At 53.5% G+C, this 18,725-nt stretch overlaps 1 protein-coding gene across 1 annotated transcript; it reads left to right on the top strand.

Annotated features, from left to right (window-relative positions):
- The first annotated feature begins 10,069 nt into the window (after window positions 1–10,069).
- LOC138265195 (secreted effector protein EspF(U)-like) lies at window positions 10,070–10,906 on the top strand. Its single transcript, XM_069212736.1, has one exon. It carries the CDS (start codon window positions 10,070–10,072, stop codon window positions 10,904–10,906), a length of 837 nt encoding a protein of 278 aa, XP_069068837.1.
- Window positions 10,907–18,725: the final 7,819 nt, after the last annotated feature.

The following is an 18,725-nucleotide window of genomic DNA, read 5'->3' as shown; positions in this document are numbered from 1 at the left end:
GAGCCTCAATACAGCACCTTCACCAGACTGTACCAGAGCCTCCATACAGCACCTTCACCAGGACTGTACCACAGCCTCCAAACAGCATCTTCTCCAGGACTGTAACAGTGCCTCCATACAACACCTTCACCAGGAATGTATCAGAGCCGTCACACAGCACCTTCACCAGACTGTACCAGAGCCTCCATACAGCACCTTCACCAGACTGCACCACAGCCTCCAAACAGCACCCTCAACAGACTGTACTAGAGCCTCCACACAGCACCTTCTCCAGGACAGTAACAGTGCCTCCATACAGCACCCTCACCAGGACTGTACCAGAGCCTCCATACAGCACCTTCACCAGACTGCACCAGAGCACCAATACAGCACCTTCAAGTACCTCCATAGAGCACCTTCGACAGACTGTACCAGAGCTTCCTTACAGCACCTTCACCAGGACTGTACTAGACCCTTTATACAGCACCTTCACCAGACTGTACCAGAGTCGCCTTCATACAGTACCTTCACCAGACTGTACCAGAGCCTCCATACAACGCCTTCAATGGGACTGTACAGAGCTTCCACACAGCACCTTCACCAGACTGTACCACAGCCCTCACACAGTACCTTCAGCAGGACTGCACCAGATCCTCCGTACAGCACCTTCAGCAGGACTGTACCAGAGCCTCCATACAGCACCTTCACCAGGAGTGTACAAGAGCCTCCGTACAGCACATTCATCAGGCTGTACCAGAGGCTTCATACAGTACCTTCACCAGGCTGTACCAGAGCCTGCATACAGCACCTTCACTAGGACTGTACCAGAGCCTCCGTACAGCACCTTCATGAGACTGTACCAGAGCCTCCGTACAGCACCTTCACCAGACTGTACCAGAGCCTCTAAACAGCACCTTCACCAGGACTGTACCAGAGCTTCCATATGGCACCTTCAACAGACTTTACCAGTGCCTCCATAGAGCACCTTCAGCAGACTGTGCCATGGCCTCCATACAGCACCTTCACCAGACTGTACCAGAGCCTCTAGAAAGCAACTTCACCAGACTGTACCAGTGCCTCCATAAAGCACCTTCACCAGACTGTAGCAGTGCCTCCATACAGCACCTTCAACAGACTGTACCAGTGCCTCCATACAGCACCTTCACCAGGACTGTACCGGAGCATCCATACAGCACCTTCACCACGACTGTACCAGAGCCTCCATACAGCACCTTCAGCAGGATTGTATCAGAGCCTCCATACAGCACCTCCAACGGACTGTACCAGAGCCTCCATGCAGCACCTTCAGCAGGACTGTACCAGAGCCTCCATACAGCACCTTCAGCAGGACTGTATCAGAGCCTCCATACAGCACCTTCACTGGACTGTACCACAGCCTCCATACAGCACCTTCAGCAGGACTGTACCAGAGCCTCCATACAGCACCTTCACAAGGACTGTACCAGAGGCAGCACCTTCACCAGGCTGTCCCAGAGCCTCCGTACAGCACCTTCAACAGACATTACCAGAGTTTCCATACAGCACCTTCACCAGACTGTGCCAGAGCCTCCACACAGCACCTTCACCAGACTGTACCAGAGCCTCGATACAACACCTTCAACAGACTGTACCAGAGCCATCATACAGCACCTTCACCAGACTGTACCAGAGCCTCCAGACAGCACCTTCAACAGACTGTACCAGAGCCTCCATATAGCACCTTCACCAGACTGTCCCAGAGCCTCCATACAGCACCTTCACCAGACTGCCAGAGCCTCCATACAGCACCTTCACTAGACTGCCCCAGAGCCTCTATACAGCACCTTCACCAGACTGTAACTGAGCCTCCATACAACACCTTCAAAAGACTGTCCCAGAGCCTCCATACAGCACCTTCACCAGACTGCCAGAGCCTCCATACATCACCTTCACCAGACTGTACCAGTCCCTCTATACAGCACCCTCACCAGACTGTACCAGAGCCTCCATACAACACCTTCAACAGACTGTACCAGAGCCTCCATACAGCACCTTCACCAGGACTGTACCAGAGCCTCCGTACAGCACCTTCACCGGGACTGTACCAGAGCCTCCATACAGCACCTTCACCAGACTGTGCCAGAGTCTCTAGAAAGCACCTTCAGCAGACTGTACCAGTGCCTCCATACAGCACCTTCACCAGACTGTACCACAGCCTCCAAACATCACCTTCACCAGACTGTACCAGAGCCTCCATACAACACCTTCACCAGAACAGTACCATAGCCCCCATACAGCACCTTCACCAGGACTCTACCACAGCCTCCGTACATTACCTTCACCAGGACTGTACCAGAGCCTCCACACAGCACCTTCACCAGACTGTTCCAGAGCCTCCATACAGCACCAGCACCAGACTATACCAGAGCTTCCATACAACACCTTCACCAGAACCGTACCATAGCCTCCGTACAGCACCTTCACCAGGACTGTACCAGAGCCTCCATACAGCACCTTCACCAGACTGTACCAGAGCCTCCATACAGCACTTTCACCAGGACTGTACCAGAACCTCCATACAGCACCTTCATCAGACTGTACCACAGCCTCCAAACAGCATCTTCTCCAGGACTGTAACAGTGCCTCCATACAGCACCTTCACCAGACTGTCCCAGAGCCTCCATACAGCAACTTCACCGGACTGTGCCAGAGCCTCCACACAGCACCTTCACCAGACTGTACCAGAGCCTCGATACAACACCTTCAACAGACTGTACCAGAGCCATCATACAGCACCTTCACCAGACTGTACCAGAGCCTCCAGACAGCACCTTCAACAGACTGTACCAGAGCCTCTACACAGCACCTTCACCGGACTGTCCCAGAGCCTCCATACAGCACCTTCACCAGACTGCCAGAGCCTCCATACATCACCTTCACCAGACTGTACCAGAGCCTCTATACAGCACCCTCACCAGACTGTACCAGAGCCTCCATACAACACCTTCAACAGACTGTACCAGAGCCTCCATACAGCACCTTCACCAGGACTGTACCAGAGCCTCCGTACAGCACCTTCACCGGGACTGTACCAGAGCCTCCATACAGCACCTTCACCAGACTGTACAAGACAATTTTATACAGCACCTTCACCAGACTCTACCAGAGCCTCCATACAGCACCTCCACCAGAGTGTACCAGAGCCTCAATACAGCACCTTTACCAGACTGTACCACAGCCTCCATACAGCACCTTCACCAGACTGTACCAGAGCCTCTAGAACACACCTTCACCAGATTGTACCAGAGCCTCCATACAGCACCTTCACCTGACTGTACCACAGCTTCCAAACAGCAACTTCCCCAGACTGGTCCAGAGCCTCCCTACAGCACCTTCACCAGACTGTACCAGTGCCTCCATACAGTACCTTCACCAGACTGTACTAGAGGCAGCACCTTCACCAGGCTGTACCAGAGCCTCCATACAGCACCTTCACCAGACTGTACCAGAGCCTCCATTCATCATCTTCACCAGACTGTACCAGAGGCTCCATACAGCACCTTCACCAGGCTGTACCAGAGCCTGCATACAGCACCTTCACCAGGACTGTACCAGAGCCTCCGTACAGCACCTTCATGAGACTGTACCAGAGCCTCCGTGCAGCACCTTCACCAGACTGTACCAGAGCCTCAAAACAGCACCTTCACCAGGACTGTACTAGAGCTTCCATATAGCACCTTCCCCAGACTTTACCAGACCCTCTTTACAGCACCTTCAGCAGTCTGTACCAGAGCCTCCATACAGCACCTTCACCAGACTGTACAAGACAATTTTATACAGCACCTACACCAAACTGTACCAGAGCCTCCGTACAGCACCTTCACCAAACTGAACCAGAGGCTCCGTACAGCACTTCAACAGACTCTACCAGAGCCTCCAAACAGCACCTCCACCAGTATACCAGAGCCTCAATACAGCACCTTCACCAGACTGTACCAGAGCCTCCGTACAGCACCTTCACCAGACTGTTCCAGAGCCTCTAGAAAACACCTTCACTAGATTGTACCAGAGCCTCCATACAGCACCGACACCAGACTGTACCACAGCTTCCAAACATCAACTTCACCAGACTGTACCAGAGACTCCATACAGCACCTTCACAAGACTGTACCAGAGCCTCCCTACAGCACCTTCACCAGACTGTACCAGTGCCTCCATACAGTACCTTCACCAGACTGTACTAGAGGCAGACCCTTCACCAGTCTGTACAAGAGCCTCCGTACAGCACCTTCACCAGACTGTACCAGAGCCTCCATTCAGCATCTTCACCAGACCTGTACCAGAGGCTCCATACAGCACCTTCACCAGGCTTTTCCAGAGCCTGCATACAACACCTTCACCGGGACTCTACCAGAGCCTCCTTACAGCACCTTCACCAGGACTGTACCAGAGCCTCCATACAGCACCTTCACCAGACTGTCCCAGAGCCTCCAAACAGCACCCTTCACCAGGCTGTCCCAGAGCCTCCATACAGCACCTTCACCAGACTGTACCAGAGGCTCCATACAGCACCTTCACCAGGCTTTTCCAGAGCCTGCATACAACACCTTCACCTGGACTGTACCAGAGCCTCCTTACAGCACCTTCACCAGGACTGTACCAGAGCCTCCATACAGCACCTTCACCAGACTGTCCCAGAGCCTCCAAACAGCACCCTTCACCAGGATGTCCCAGAGCCTCCATACAGCACCTTACCAGACTGTACCAGAGCATCCCTACAGCACCTTCACCAGACTGTACCAGTGCCTCCATACAGTACCTTCACCAGACTGTACTAGAGGCAGCACCTTCACCAGGCTGTACCAAGCCTCCATACAGCACCTTCATCAGACTGTACCAGAGCCTCCATTCATCATCTTCACCAGACTGTACCAGAGGCTCCATACAGCTCCTTCACCAGGCTGTACCAGAGCCTGCATAAAGCACCTTCACCAGGACTGTACCAGAGCCTCCTTACAGCACCTTCACCAGGACTGTACCAGAGCCTCCATACAGCACCTTCACCAGACTGTCCCAGAGCCTCCAAACAGCACCCTTCACCAGGCTGTCCCAGAGCCTCCATACAGCACCTTACCAGACTGTACCAGAACCTCCATACAGCACCTTCACCAGACTGGTCCAGAGCCTCCCTACAGCACCTTCACCAGACTGTACCAGTGCCTCCATACAGTACCTTCACCAGACTGTACTAGAGGCAGCACCTTCACCAGGCTGTACCAGAGCCTCCATACAGCACCTTCACCATACTGTACCAGAGCCTCCATTCAGCATCTTCACCAGACTGTACCAGAGGCTCCATACAGCACCTTCACCAGGCTGTACCAGAGCCTGCATACAGCACCTTCACCAGGACTGTACCAGAGCCTCCGTACAGCACCTTCATGAGACTGTACCAGAGCCTCCGTACAGCACCTTCACCAGACTGTACCAGAGCCTCCAAACAGCACCTTCACCAGGTCTGTACCAGAGCTTCCATATAGCACTTTCACCAGACTGTACCACAGCCTCCAAACAGCACCTTCTCCAGGACTGTACCAGAGCATTTATACAACACCTTCACCAGACTGTACAGAGCCTCCATACAGTACCTTCACCAGACTGTATCAGAGCCTCCATACAGCACCTTCATCAGTCTGTATCAGAGCCTTCGTACAGCACCTTCAACAAACTGTACCAGTGCCTTCATAGAGCACCTTCAACAGACTGTACCAGAGCCTCCATACAGCACCTTCAAGTACCTCCATAGAGCACCTTCAACAGACTGTACCAGAGCCTCCATACAGCACCTTCACCAGGACTGTACTAGACCCTTTATACAACACCTTCACCAGACTGTACCAGAGCCGCCTTCATACAGTACATTCACCAGACTGTACCAGAGCCTCCATACAGCACCTTCACCAGGACTGTACCAGAGCCTCCAAACAGCACCTTCACCAGAACTGTACCACACCCTCCATACAGCACCTTCACCAGACTGTAGCATAGCCTCTATACAGCACCTTCACCAGTCTGTACCAGAGCCTCCTGACAGCACCTTCACCAGTCTGTACCAGAGCCTCCATACAGCACTTCACCAGACTGTGCCAGAGCCTCCATAGAGCACCTTCACCAGGCTGTACAGAGCCTCCATACAGCACCTTCAACAGACTGTACCACAGCCTCCATACAGCACCTTCACCAGACTGTACCACAGCCTCTATACAGCACCTTCACCAGACTGTACCAGAGGCTCCATACAGCACCTTCACCAGGCTTTTCCAGAGCCTGCATACAACACCTTCACCTGGACTGTACCAGAGCCTCCTTACAGCACCTTCACCAGGACTGTACCAGAGCCTCCATACAGCACCTTCACCAGACTGTCCCAGAGCCTCCAAACAGCACCCTTCACCAGGATGTCCCAGAGCCTCCATACAGCACCTTACCAGACTGTACCAGATCCTCCCTACAGCACCTTCACCAGACTGTACCAGTGCCTCCATACAGTACCTTCACCAGACTGTACTAGAGGCAGCACCTTCACCAGGCTGTACCAAGCCTCCATACAGCACCTTCATCAGACTGTACCAGAGCCTCCATTCATCATCTTCACCAGACTGTACCAGAGGCTCCATACAGCACCTTCACCAGGTTGTACCAGAGCCTGCATAAAGCACCTTCACCAGGACTGTACCAGAGCCTCCTTACAGCACCTTCACCAGGACTGTACCAGAGCCTCCATACAGCACCTTCACCAGACTGTCCCAGAGCCTCCAAACAGCACCCTTCACCAGGCTGTCCCAGAACCTCCATACAGCACCTTACCAGACTGTACCAGAACCTCCATACAGCACCTTCACCAGACTGGTCCAGAGCCTCCCTACAGCACCTTCACCAGACTGTACCAGTGCCTCCATACAGTACCTTCACCAGACTGTACTAGAGGCAGCACCTTCACCAGGCTGTACCAGAGCCTCCATACAGCACCTTCACCAGACTGTACCAGAGCCTCCATTCAGCATCTTCACCAGACTGTACCAGAGGCTCCATACAGCACCTTCACCAGGCTGTACCAGAGCCTGCATACAGCACCTTCACCAGGACTGTACCAGAGCCTCCGTACAGCACCTTCATGAGACTGTACCAGAGCCTCCGTACAGCACCTTCACCAGACTGTACCAGAGCCTCCAAACAGCACCTTCACCAGGTCTGTACCAGAGCTTCCATATAGCACTTTCACCAGACTGTACCACAGCCTCCAAACAGCACCTTCTCCAGGACTGTACCAGAGCATTTATACAACACCTTCACCAGACTGTACAGAGCCTCCATACAGTACCTTCACCAGACTGTATCAGAGCCTCCATACAGCACCTTCATCAGTCTGTATCAGAGCCTTCGTACAGCACCTTCAACAAACTGTACCAGTGCCTTCATAGAGCACCTTCAACAGACTGTACCAGACCCTCCATACAGCACCTTCAAGTACCTCCATAGAGCACCTTCAACAGACTGTACCAGAGCCTCCATACAGCACCTTCACCAGGACTGTACTAGACCCTTTATACAACACCTTCACCAGACTGTACCAGAGCCGCCTTCATACAGTACATTCACCAGACTGTACCAGAGCCTCCTTACAGCACCTTCACCAGGACTGTACCAGAGCCTCCATACAGCACCTTCACCAGACTGTACCACACCCTCCATACAGCACCTTCACCAGACTGTAGCATAGCCTCTATACAGCACCTTCACCAGACTCTACCAGAGCCACCGTACAGCATCTTTACCGGGACTGTACCAGAGCTTCCATACAGCACCTTCACCAGAGTGTATCAGAGCCTCCATACAGCACCTTCACCAGGACTGTACCCGAGCCTCCTTATAGCATCTTCACCGGGACTGTACCAGAGCCTCTACACAGCACCTTCAACAGACTGTACCAGTGCCTCCGTACAGCACCTTCACCAGGACTGTACCGGAGCCTCCAAAAAGGACCTTCACCAGACTGTACCAGAGCCTCCATACAGCTCCTTCAAGAGACTGTACCAGTGCCTCCATAGAGCACCTTTAACAGACTGTACCAGAGCCTTCACACAGCACCTTCACCAGACTGTACCACAGACTCCAAACAGCACCTTCACCAGACTGTACCAGAGCCTCTATACAACACCTTCACCAAGACCGTACAGAGCCTCCATACAGCACCTTCACCAGACTGTATCAGAGCCTCCATACAGCACCTTCATCAGCCTGTATCAGAGCCTCCGTATAGCACCTTCAACAGACTGTACCAGTGCCTCCATATAGCATCTTCAACAGACTGCACCAGAGCCTCCTCACAGCACCTTCACCAGGACTGTACTAGACCCTTTATACAGCACCTTCACCAGACTGTACCAGAGCCGCCTTCATACAGTACCTTCACCAGACTGTACCAGAGCCTCCATACAACACCTTCACTGGGACTGTACAGAGCTTCCACACAGCACCTTCATCAGACTGTACCACAGCCCTCACACAGTACCTTCAGCAGGACTGAACCAGATCCTTCGTACAGCACCTTCAGCAGGACTTTACCAGAGCCTCCATACAGCACCTTCACCAGGAGTGTACCAGAGCCTCCGTACAGCACCTTCACCAGGCTGTACCAGAGCCTCCATACAGCACCTTCAACAGCCTTTACCAGTGCCTCCATAGAGCACCTTCAACAGACTGTGCCAGAACCTCCATACAGCACCTTCACCAGACTGTACCAGAGCCTCTAGAAAGCACCTTCACCAGATTGTACCAATGTTTCCATACAGCACCTTCACCAGACTGTACCAGAGCCTCCATACAGCACCTTCACCAGACTGTACCAGAGCCTCTAGAAAGCAACTTCACCAGACTGTACCATTGCCTCCATACAGCACCTTCAACAGACTGTACCAGTGCCTCCGTACAGCACCTTCAACAGACTTTACCAGTGCCTCCATACAGCACCTTCACCAGGACCTTACCAGAGCATCCATACAGCACCTCCACCAGACTGTACCAGAGCCTCCATACAGCACCTTCACCAGGACTGTACCAGAGCCTCCGTACAGCACCTTCAGCAGGATTGTATCAGAGCCTCCATAGAGCACCTCCACCAGACTGTACCAGAGTCTCCATGCAGCACCTTCACCAGGACTGTATCAGAGCATCCATACAGCACCTTCAGCAGGACTGTATCAGAGCCTCCATTCAGCACCTTCACTGGACTGTACCAGAGCCTCCATACAGCACCTTCAGCAGGACTGTACCAGAGCCTCCATACAGCACCTTCACCAGGACTGTACCAGAGGCAGCACCTTCACCAGGCTGTCCCAGAGCCTCCGTACAGCACCTTCAACAGACAGTACCAGAGCCTCCATACAGCACCTTCACCAGACTGTGCCAGAGCCTCCACACAGCACCTTCACCAGACTGTACCAGAGTCTCCATACAACACCTTCAACAGACTGTACCAGAGCCATCGTACAGCACCTTCACCAGACTGTACCAGAGCCTCCAGACAGCACCTTCAACAGACTGTACCAGAGCCTCCATACAGCACCTCCACCAGACTGTACCAGAGCCTCCATACAGCACCTTCACCAGGACTGTACCAGAGCCTCCATCAGGACCTTCAGCAGGATTGTATCAGAGCCTCCATACAGCACCTCCACCGGACTGTACCAGAGCCTCCATGCAGCACCTTCACCAGGACTGTACCAGAGCCTCCATACAGCACCTTCACCAGACTGTACCAGAGCCTCTAGAAAGCACCTTCACCAGACTGTACCAGTGCCTCCATACAGCACCTTCAACAGACTGTACCAGTGCCTCCGTACAGCACCTTCAACAGACTGTACCAGTGCCTCCATACAGCACATTCACCAGGACTGTACCAGAGCATCCATACAGCACCTCCACCAGACTGTACCAGAGCCTCCATACAGCACCTTCACCAGGACTGTACCAGAGCCTCCATACAGCACCTTCAGCAGGATTGTATCAGAGCCTCCATACAGCACCTCCACCGGACTGTACCAGTGCCTCCATGCAGCACCTTCACCAGGACTGTACCAGAGCCTCCATACAGCACCTTCAGCAGGACTGTATCAGAGCCTCCATTCAGCACCTTCACTGGACTGTACCAGAGCCTCCATACAGCACCTTCAGCAGGACTGTACCAGAGCCTCCATACAGCACCTTCACCAGGACAGTACCAGAGGCAGCACCTTCACCAGGCTGTCCCAGAGCCTCCGTACAGCACCTTCAACAGACAGTACCAGAGCCTCCATACAGCACCTTCACCAGACTGTGCCAGAGCCTCCACACAGCACCTTCACCAGACTGTACCAGAGTCTCCATACAACACCTTCAACAGACTGTACCAGAGCCATCGTACAGCACCTTCACCAGACAGTACCAGAGCCTCCATACAGCCCCTTCACCAGACTGTGCCAGAGCCTCCACACAGCACCTTCACCAGACTGTACCAGAGTCTCCATACAACACCTTCAACAGACTGTACCAGAGCCATCATACAGCACCTTCACCGGACTGTACCAGAGCCTCCAGACAGCACCTTCAACAGACTGTACCAGAGCCTCCATATAGCACCTTCACCAGACTGTCCCAAAGCCTCCATACAGCACCTTCACCAGACTGCCAGAGCCTCCTTACAGCACCTTCACCAGACTGTACCAGATCCTCTATACAGCACCTTCACCAGACTGTACCAGAGCCTCCATACAACACCTTCAAAAGACTGTCCGAGAGCCTCCATACAGCACCTTCACCAGACTGCCAGAGCCTCCATACATCACCTTCACCAGACTGTACCAGAGCCTCTATACAGCACCCTCACCAGACTGAACCAGTGCCTCGATAGAGCACCTTCAACAGACTGCACCATAGCATCCATACAGCACCTTCACCAGGACTGTACCAGAGCTTCCATACAGCACCTTCACCAGGACTGTACTAGACCCTTTATACAGCACCTTCACCAGACTGTACCAGAGCCGCCTTCATACAGTACCTTCACCAGACTGTACCAGAGCCACCTTCATACAGTACCTTCACCAGACTGTACCAGAGCCTCCATACAACACCTTCACTGGGACTGTGCAGAGCTTCCACACAGCACCTTCACCAGACTGTACCACAGCCCTCACACAGTACCTTCAGCAGGACTGAACCAGATCCTCCGTACAGCACCTTCAGCAGGACTGTACCAGAGCCTACGTACAGCACATTCACCAGGCTGTACCAGAGGCACCATACAGAACCTTCACCAGGCTGTACCAGAGCCTGCATAAAGCACCATCACCAGGACTGTACCAGAGCCTCCGTACAGCACCTTCATGAGACTGTACCAGAGCCTCCGTACAGCACCTTCACCAGACTGTACCAGAGCCTCTAAACAGCACCTTCACCAGGACTGTACCAGAGCTTCCATATGGCACCTTCAAACAGACTTTACCAGTGCCTCCATAGAGCACCTTCAACATACTCTGCCAGAGCCTCCATACAGCACCTTCACCAGACTGTACCAGAGCCTCTAGAAAGCACCTTCACCAGACTGTACCAGTGCCTCCATACAGCACCTTCACCAGACTGTACCAGTGCCTCCGTACAGCACCTTCAACAGACTGTACCAGTGCCTCCATACAGCACCTTCACCAGGACTGTACCAGAGCATCCATACAGCACCTTCACCAGGACTGTACCAGAGCCTCCATACAGCACCTTCAGCAGGATTGTATCAGAGCCTCCATATAGCACCTCCACCGGACTGTACCAGAGCCTCCATGCAGCACCTTCACCAGGACTGTACCAGAGCCTCCATACAGCACCTTCAGCAGGACTGTATCAGAGCCTCCATACAGCACCTTCACTGGACTGTCCCACAGCCTCCATACAGCACCTTCAGCAGGACTGTACCAGAGCCTCCATACAGCACCTTCACCAGGACTGTACCAGAGGCAGCACCTTAACCAGGCTGTCGCAGAGCCTCCGTACAGCACCTTCAACAGACAGTACCAGAGCCTCCATACAGCACCTTCACCAGACTGTGCCAGAGCCTCCACACAGCACCTTCACCAGACTGTACCAGAGCCTCGATACAGCACCTTCACCAGACTGTACCAGAGCCTCCAGACAGCACCTTCAACAGACTGTACCAGAGCCTCCATATGGCACCTTCACCAGACTGTCCCAGAGCCTCCATACAGCACCTTCACCAGACTGCCAGAGCCTCCATACATCACCTTCACCAGACTGTACCAGAGCCTCTATACAGCACCCTCACCAGACTGTACCAGAGCCTCCATACAACACCTTCAACAGACTGTACCAGAGCCTCCATACAGCACCTTCACCAGGACTGTACCAGAGCCTCCGTACAGCACCTTCACCGGGACTGTTCCAGAGCCTCCATACAGCACCTTCACCAGACTGTGCCAGAGCCTCTAGAAAGCACCTTCAGCAGACTGTACCAGTGCCTCCATACAGCACCTTCACCAGACTGTACCACAGCCTCCAAACAGCACCTTCACCAGACTGTACCAGAGCCTCCATACAACACCTTCACCAGAACAGTACCATAGCCTCCATACAGCACCTTCACCAGGACTCTACCACAGCCTCCGTACAGCACCTTCACCAGGACTGTACCAGAGCCTCCATACAGCACCTACACCAGACTGTTCCAGAGCCTCCATACAGCATCTGCACCAGACTATACCAGAGCCTCTGTACAGCACCTTCACCAGGACTGTACCAGAGCCTCCATACAGCACCTTCACCAGACTGTACCAGAGCGTCCATACAGCACCCTCCCCATATTGTACCACAGCCTCCAGACAGCACCTTCACCAGGACTGATCCAGAGTCTCCATACAGCACCTTCACCAGGAATGTACCAGAGCGTCCATACTGCACTTTCAGCAGACTATACCAGAGCCTCCATACAGCACCTTCACCAGACTGTACCAGAGCCTCCATACAGCACCTTCACCAGGACTGTACCAGAACCTCCATACAGCACCTTCACCAGACTGTACCACAGCCACCAAACAGCATCTTCTCCAGGACTGTCACAGTGCCTCCATACAGCACCTTCACCAGACTGTACCAGAGCCTCCATACAGCACCCTCCCCATATTGTACCAGAGCCTCCAGACAGCACCTTCACCAGGACTGATCCACAGTCTCCATACAGCACCTTCACCAGGACTGTACCAGAGCGTCCATACGGCACTTTCAGCAGACTATACCAGAGCCTCAATACAGCACCTTCACCAGACTGTACCAGAGCCTCCATACAACACCTTCACCAGGACTCTACCACAGCCTCCAAACAGCATCTTCTCCAGGACTGTAACAGTGCCTCCATACAACACCTTCACCAGGAATGTATCAGAGCCGTCACACAGCACCTTCACCAGACTGTACCAGAGCCTCCATACAGCACCTTCACCAGACTGCACCACAGCCTCCAAACAGCACCCTCAACAGACTGTACTAGAGCCTCCACACAGCACCTTCTCCAGGACAGTAACAGTGCCTCCATACAGCACCCTCACCAGGACTGTACCAGAGCCTCCATACAGCACCTTCACCAGACTGCACCAGAGCACCAATACAGCACCTTCAAGTACCTCCATAGAGCACCTTCGACAGACTGTACCAGAGCTTCCTTACAGCACCTTCACCAGGACTGTACTAGACCCTTTATACAGCACCTTCACCAGACTGTACCAGAGTCGCCTTCATACAGTACCTTCACCAGACTGTACCAGAGCCTCCATACAACGCCTTCAATGGGACTGTACAGAGCTTCCACACAGCACCTTCACCAGACTGTACCACAGCCCTCACACAGTACCTTCAGCAGGACTGCACCAGATCTTCCGTACAGCACCTTCAGCAGGACTGTACCAGAGCCTCCATACAGCACCTTCACCAGGAGTGTACCAGAGCCTCCGTACAGCACATTCATCAGGCTGTACCAGAGGCTTCATACAGTAACTTCACCAGGCTGTACCAGAGCCTGCATACAGCACCTTCACTAGGACTGTACCAGAGCCTCCGTACAGCACCTTCATGAGACTGTACCAGAGCCTCCGTACAGCACCTTCACCAGACTGTACCAGAGCCTCTAAACAGCACCTTCACCAGGACTGTACCAGAGCTTCCATATGGCACCTTCAACAGACTTTACCAGTGCCTCCATAGAGCACCTTCAGCAGACTGTGCCATGGCCTCCATACAGCACCTTCACCAGACTGTACCAGAGCCTCTAGAAAGCAACTTCACCAGACTGTACCAGTGCCTCCATAAAGCACCTTCACCAGACTGTAGCAGTGCCTCCATACAGCACCTTCAACAGACTGTACCAGTGCCTCCATACAGCACCTTCACCAGGACTGTACCGGAGCATCCATACAGCACCTTCACCACGACTGTACCAGAGCCTCCATACAGCACCTTCAGCAGGATTGTATCAGAGCCTCCATACAGCACCTCCAACGGACTGTACCAGAGCCTCCATGCAGCACCTTCAGCAGGACTGTACCAGAGCCTCCATACAGCACCTTCAGCAGGACTGTATCAGAGCCTCCATACAGCACCTTCACTGGACTGTACCACAGCCTCCATACAGCACCTTCAGCAGGACTGTACCAGAGCCTCCATACAGCACCTTCACAAGGGCTGTACCAGAGGCAGCACCTTCACCAGGCTGTCCCAGAGCCTCCGTACAGCACCTTCAACAGACATTACCAGAGTTTCCATACAGCACCTTCACCAGACTGTGCCAGAGCCTCCACACAGCACCTTCACCAGACTGTACCAGAGCCTCGATACAACACCTTCAACAGACTGTACCAGAGCCATCATACAGCACCTTCACCAGACTGTACCAGAGCCTCCAGACAGCACCTTCAACAGACTGTACCAGAGCCTCCATATAGCACCTTCACCAGACTGTCCCAGAGCCTCCATACAGCACCTTCACCAGACTGCCAGAGCCTCCATACAGCACCTTCACTAGACTGCCCCAGAGCCTCTATACAGCACCTTCACCAGACTGTAACTGAGCCTCCATACAACACCTTCAAAAGACTGTCCCAGAGCCTCCATACAGCACCTTCACCAGACTGCCAGAGCCTCCATACATCACCTTCACCAGACTGTACCAGTCCGTCTATACAGCACCCTCACCAGACTGTACCAGAGCCTCCATACAACACCTTCAACAGACTGTACCAGAGCCTCCATACAGCACCTTCACCAGGACTGTACCAGAGCCTCCGTACAGCACCTTCACCGGGACTGTACAAGAGCCTCCATACAGCAACTTCACCAGACTGTGCCAGAGTCTCTAGAAAGCACCTTCAGCAGACTGTACCAGTGCCTCCATACAGCACCTTCACCAGACTGTACCACAGCCTCCAAACAGCACCTTCACCAGACTGTACCAGAGCCTCCATACAACACCTTCACCAGAACAGTACCATAGCCCCCATACAGCACCTTCACCAGGACTCTACCACAGCCTCCGTACATTACCTTCACCAGGACTGTACCAGAGCCTCCACACAGCACCTTCACCAGACTGTTCCAGAGCCTCCATACAGCACCTGCACCAGACTATACCAGAGCTTCCATACAACACCTTCACCAGAACCGTACCATAGCCTCCGTACAGCACCTTCACCAGGACTGTACCAGAGCCTCCATACAGCACCTTCACCAGACTGTACCAGAGCCTCCATACAGCACTTTCACCAGGACTGTACCAGAACCTCCATACAGCACCTTCATCAGACTGTACCACAGCCTCCAAACAGCATCTTCTCCAGGACTGTAACAGTGCCTCCATACAGCACCTTCACCAGACTGTCCCAGAGCCTCCATACAGCAACTTCACCGGACTGTGCCAGAGCCTCCACACAGCACCTTCACCAGACTGTACCAGAGCCTCGATACAACACCTTCAACAGACTGTACCAGAGCCATCATACAGCACCTTCACCAGACTGTACCAGAGCCTCCAGACAGCACCTTCAACAGACTGTACCAGAGCCTCTACACAGCACCTTCACCGGACTGTCCCAGTGCCTCCATACAGCACCTTCACCAGACTGCCAGAGCCTCCATACATCACCTTCACCAGACTGTACCAGAGCCTCTATACAGCACCCTCACCAGACTGTACCAGAGCCTCCATACAACACCTTCAACAGACTGTACCAGAGCCTCCATACAGCACCTTCACCAGGACTGTACCAGAGCCTCCGTACAGCACCTTCACCGGGACTGTTCCAGAGCCTCCATACAGCACCTTCACCAGACTGTGCCAGAGCCTCTAGAAAGCACCTTCAGCAGACTGTACCAGTGCCTCCATACAGCACCTTCACCAGACTGTACCACAGCCTCCAAACAGCACCTTCACCAGACTGTACCAGAGCCTCCATACAACACCTTCACCAGAACAGTACCATAGCCTCCATACAGCACCTTCACCAGGACTCTACCACAGCCTCCGTACAGCACCTTCACCAGGACTGTACCAGAGCCTCCATACAGCACCTTCACCAGACTGTTCCAGAGCCTCCATACAGCATCTGCACCAGACTATACCAGAGCCTCTGTACAGCACCTTCACCAGGACTGTACCAGAGCCTCCATACAGCACCTTCACCAGACTGTACCAGAGCGTCCATACAGCACCCTCCCCATATTGTACCACAGCCTCCAGACAGCACCTTCACCAGGACTGATCCAGAGTCTCCATACAGCACCTTCACCAGGAATGTACCAGAGCGTCCATACTGCACTTTCAGCAGACTATACCAGAGCCTCCATACAGCACCTTCACCAGACTGTACCAGAGCCTCCATACAGCACCTTCACCAGGACTGTACCAGAACCTCCATACAGCACCTTCACCAGACTGTACCACAGCCACCAAACAGCATCTTCTCCAGGACTGTAACAGTGCCTCCATACAGCACCTTCACCAGACTGTACCAGAGCCTCCATACAGCACCCTCCCCATATTGTACCAGAGCCTCCAGACAGCACCTTCACCAGGACTGATCCACAGTCTCCATACAGCACCTTCACCAGGACTGTACCAGAGCGTCCATACAGCACTTTCAGCAGACTATACCAGAGCCTCAATACAGCACCTTCACCAGACTGTACCAGAGCCTCCATACAGCACCTTCACCAGGACTGTACCACAGCCTCCAAACAGCATCTTCTCCAGGACTGTAACAGTGCCTCCATACAACACCTTCACCAGGAATGTATCAGAGCCGTCACACAGCACCTTCACCAGACTGTACCAGAGCCTCCATACAGCACCTTCACCAGACTGCACCACAGCCTCCAAACAGCACCCTCAACAGACTGTACTAGAGCCTCCACACAGCACCTTCTCCAGGACAGTAACAGTGCCTCCATACAGCACCCTCACCAGGACTGTACCAGAGCCTCCATACAGCACCTTCACCAGACTGCACCAGAGCACCAATACAGCACCTTCAAGTACCTCCATAGAGCACCTTCGACAGACTGTACCAGAGCTTCCTTACAGCACCTTCACCAGGACTGTACTAGACCCTTTATACAGCACCTTCACCAGACTGTACCAGAGTCGCCTTCATACAGTACCTTCACCAGACTGTACCAGAGCCTCCATACAACGCCTTCAATGGGACTGTACAGAGCTTCCACACAGCACCTTCACCAGACTGTACCACAGCCCTCACACAGTACCTTCAGCAGGACTGCACCAGATCCTCCGTACAGCACCTTCAGCAGGACTGTACCAGAGCCTCCATACAGCACCTTCACCAGGAGTGTACCAGAGCCTCCGTACAGCACATTCATCAGGCTGTACCAGAGGCTTCATACAGTACCTTCACCAGGCTGTACCAGAGCCTGCATACAGCACCTTCACTAGGACTGTACCAGAGCCTCCGTACAGCACCTTCATGAGACTGTACCAGAGCCTCCGTACAGCACCTTCACCAGACTGTACCAGAGCCTCTAAACAGCACCTTCACCAGGACTGTACCAGAGCTTCCATATGGCACCTTCAACAGACTTTACCAGTGCCTCCATAGAGCACCTTCAGCAGACTGTGCCATGGCCTCCATACAGCACCTTCACCAGACTGTACCAGAGCCTCTAGAAAGCAACTTCACCAGACTGTACCAGTGCCTCCATAAAGCACCTTCACCAGACTGTAGCAGTGCCTCCATACAGCACCTTCAACAGACTGTACCAGTGCCTCCATACAGCACCTTCACCAGGACTGTACCGGAGCATCCATACAGCACCTTCACCACGACTGTACCAGAGCCTCCATACAGCACCTTCAGCAGGATTGTATCAGAGCCTCCATACAGCACCTCCAACGGACTGTACCAGAGCCTCCATGCAGCACCTTCAGCAGGACTGTACCAGAGCCTCCATACAGCACCTTCAGCAGGACTGTATCAGAGCCTCCATACAGCACCTTCACTGGACTGTACCACAGCCTCCATACAGCACCTTCAGCAGGACTGTACCAGAGCCTCCATACAGCACCTTCACAAGGGCTGTACCAGAGGCAGCACCTTCACCAGGCTGTCCCAGAGCCTCCGTACAGCACCTTCAACAGACATTACCAGAGCCTCCATACAGCACCT

Source organism: Pleurodeles waltl, chromosome 11, assembly GCF_031143425.1.
Source record: "Pleurodeles waltl isolate 20211129_DDA chromosome 11, aPleWal1.hap1.20221129, whole genome shotgun sequence".
NCBI classification, from domain to species: Eukaryota; Metazoa; Chordata; class Amphibia; order Caudata; family Salamandridae; genus Pleurodeles; species Pleurodeles waltl.
This window is presented reverse-complemented; position numbering and strand designations above follow the sequence as displayed.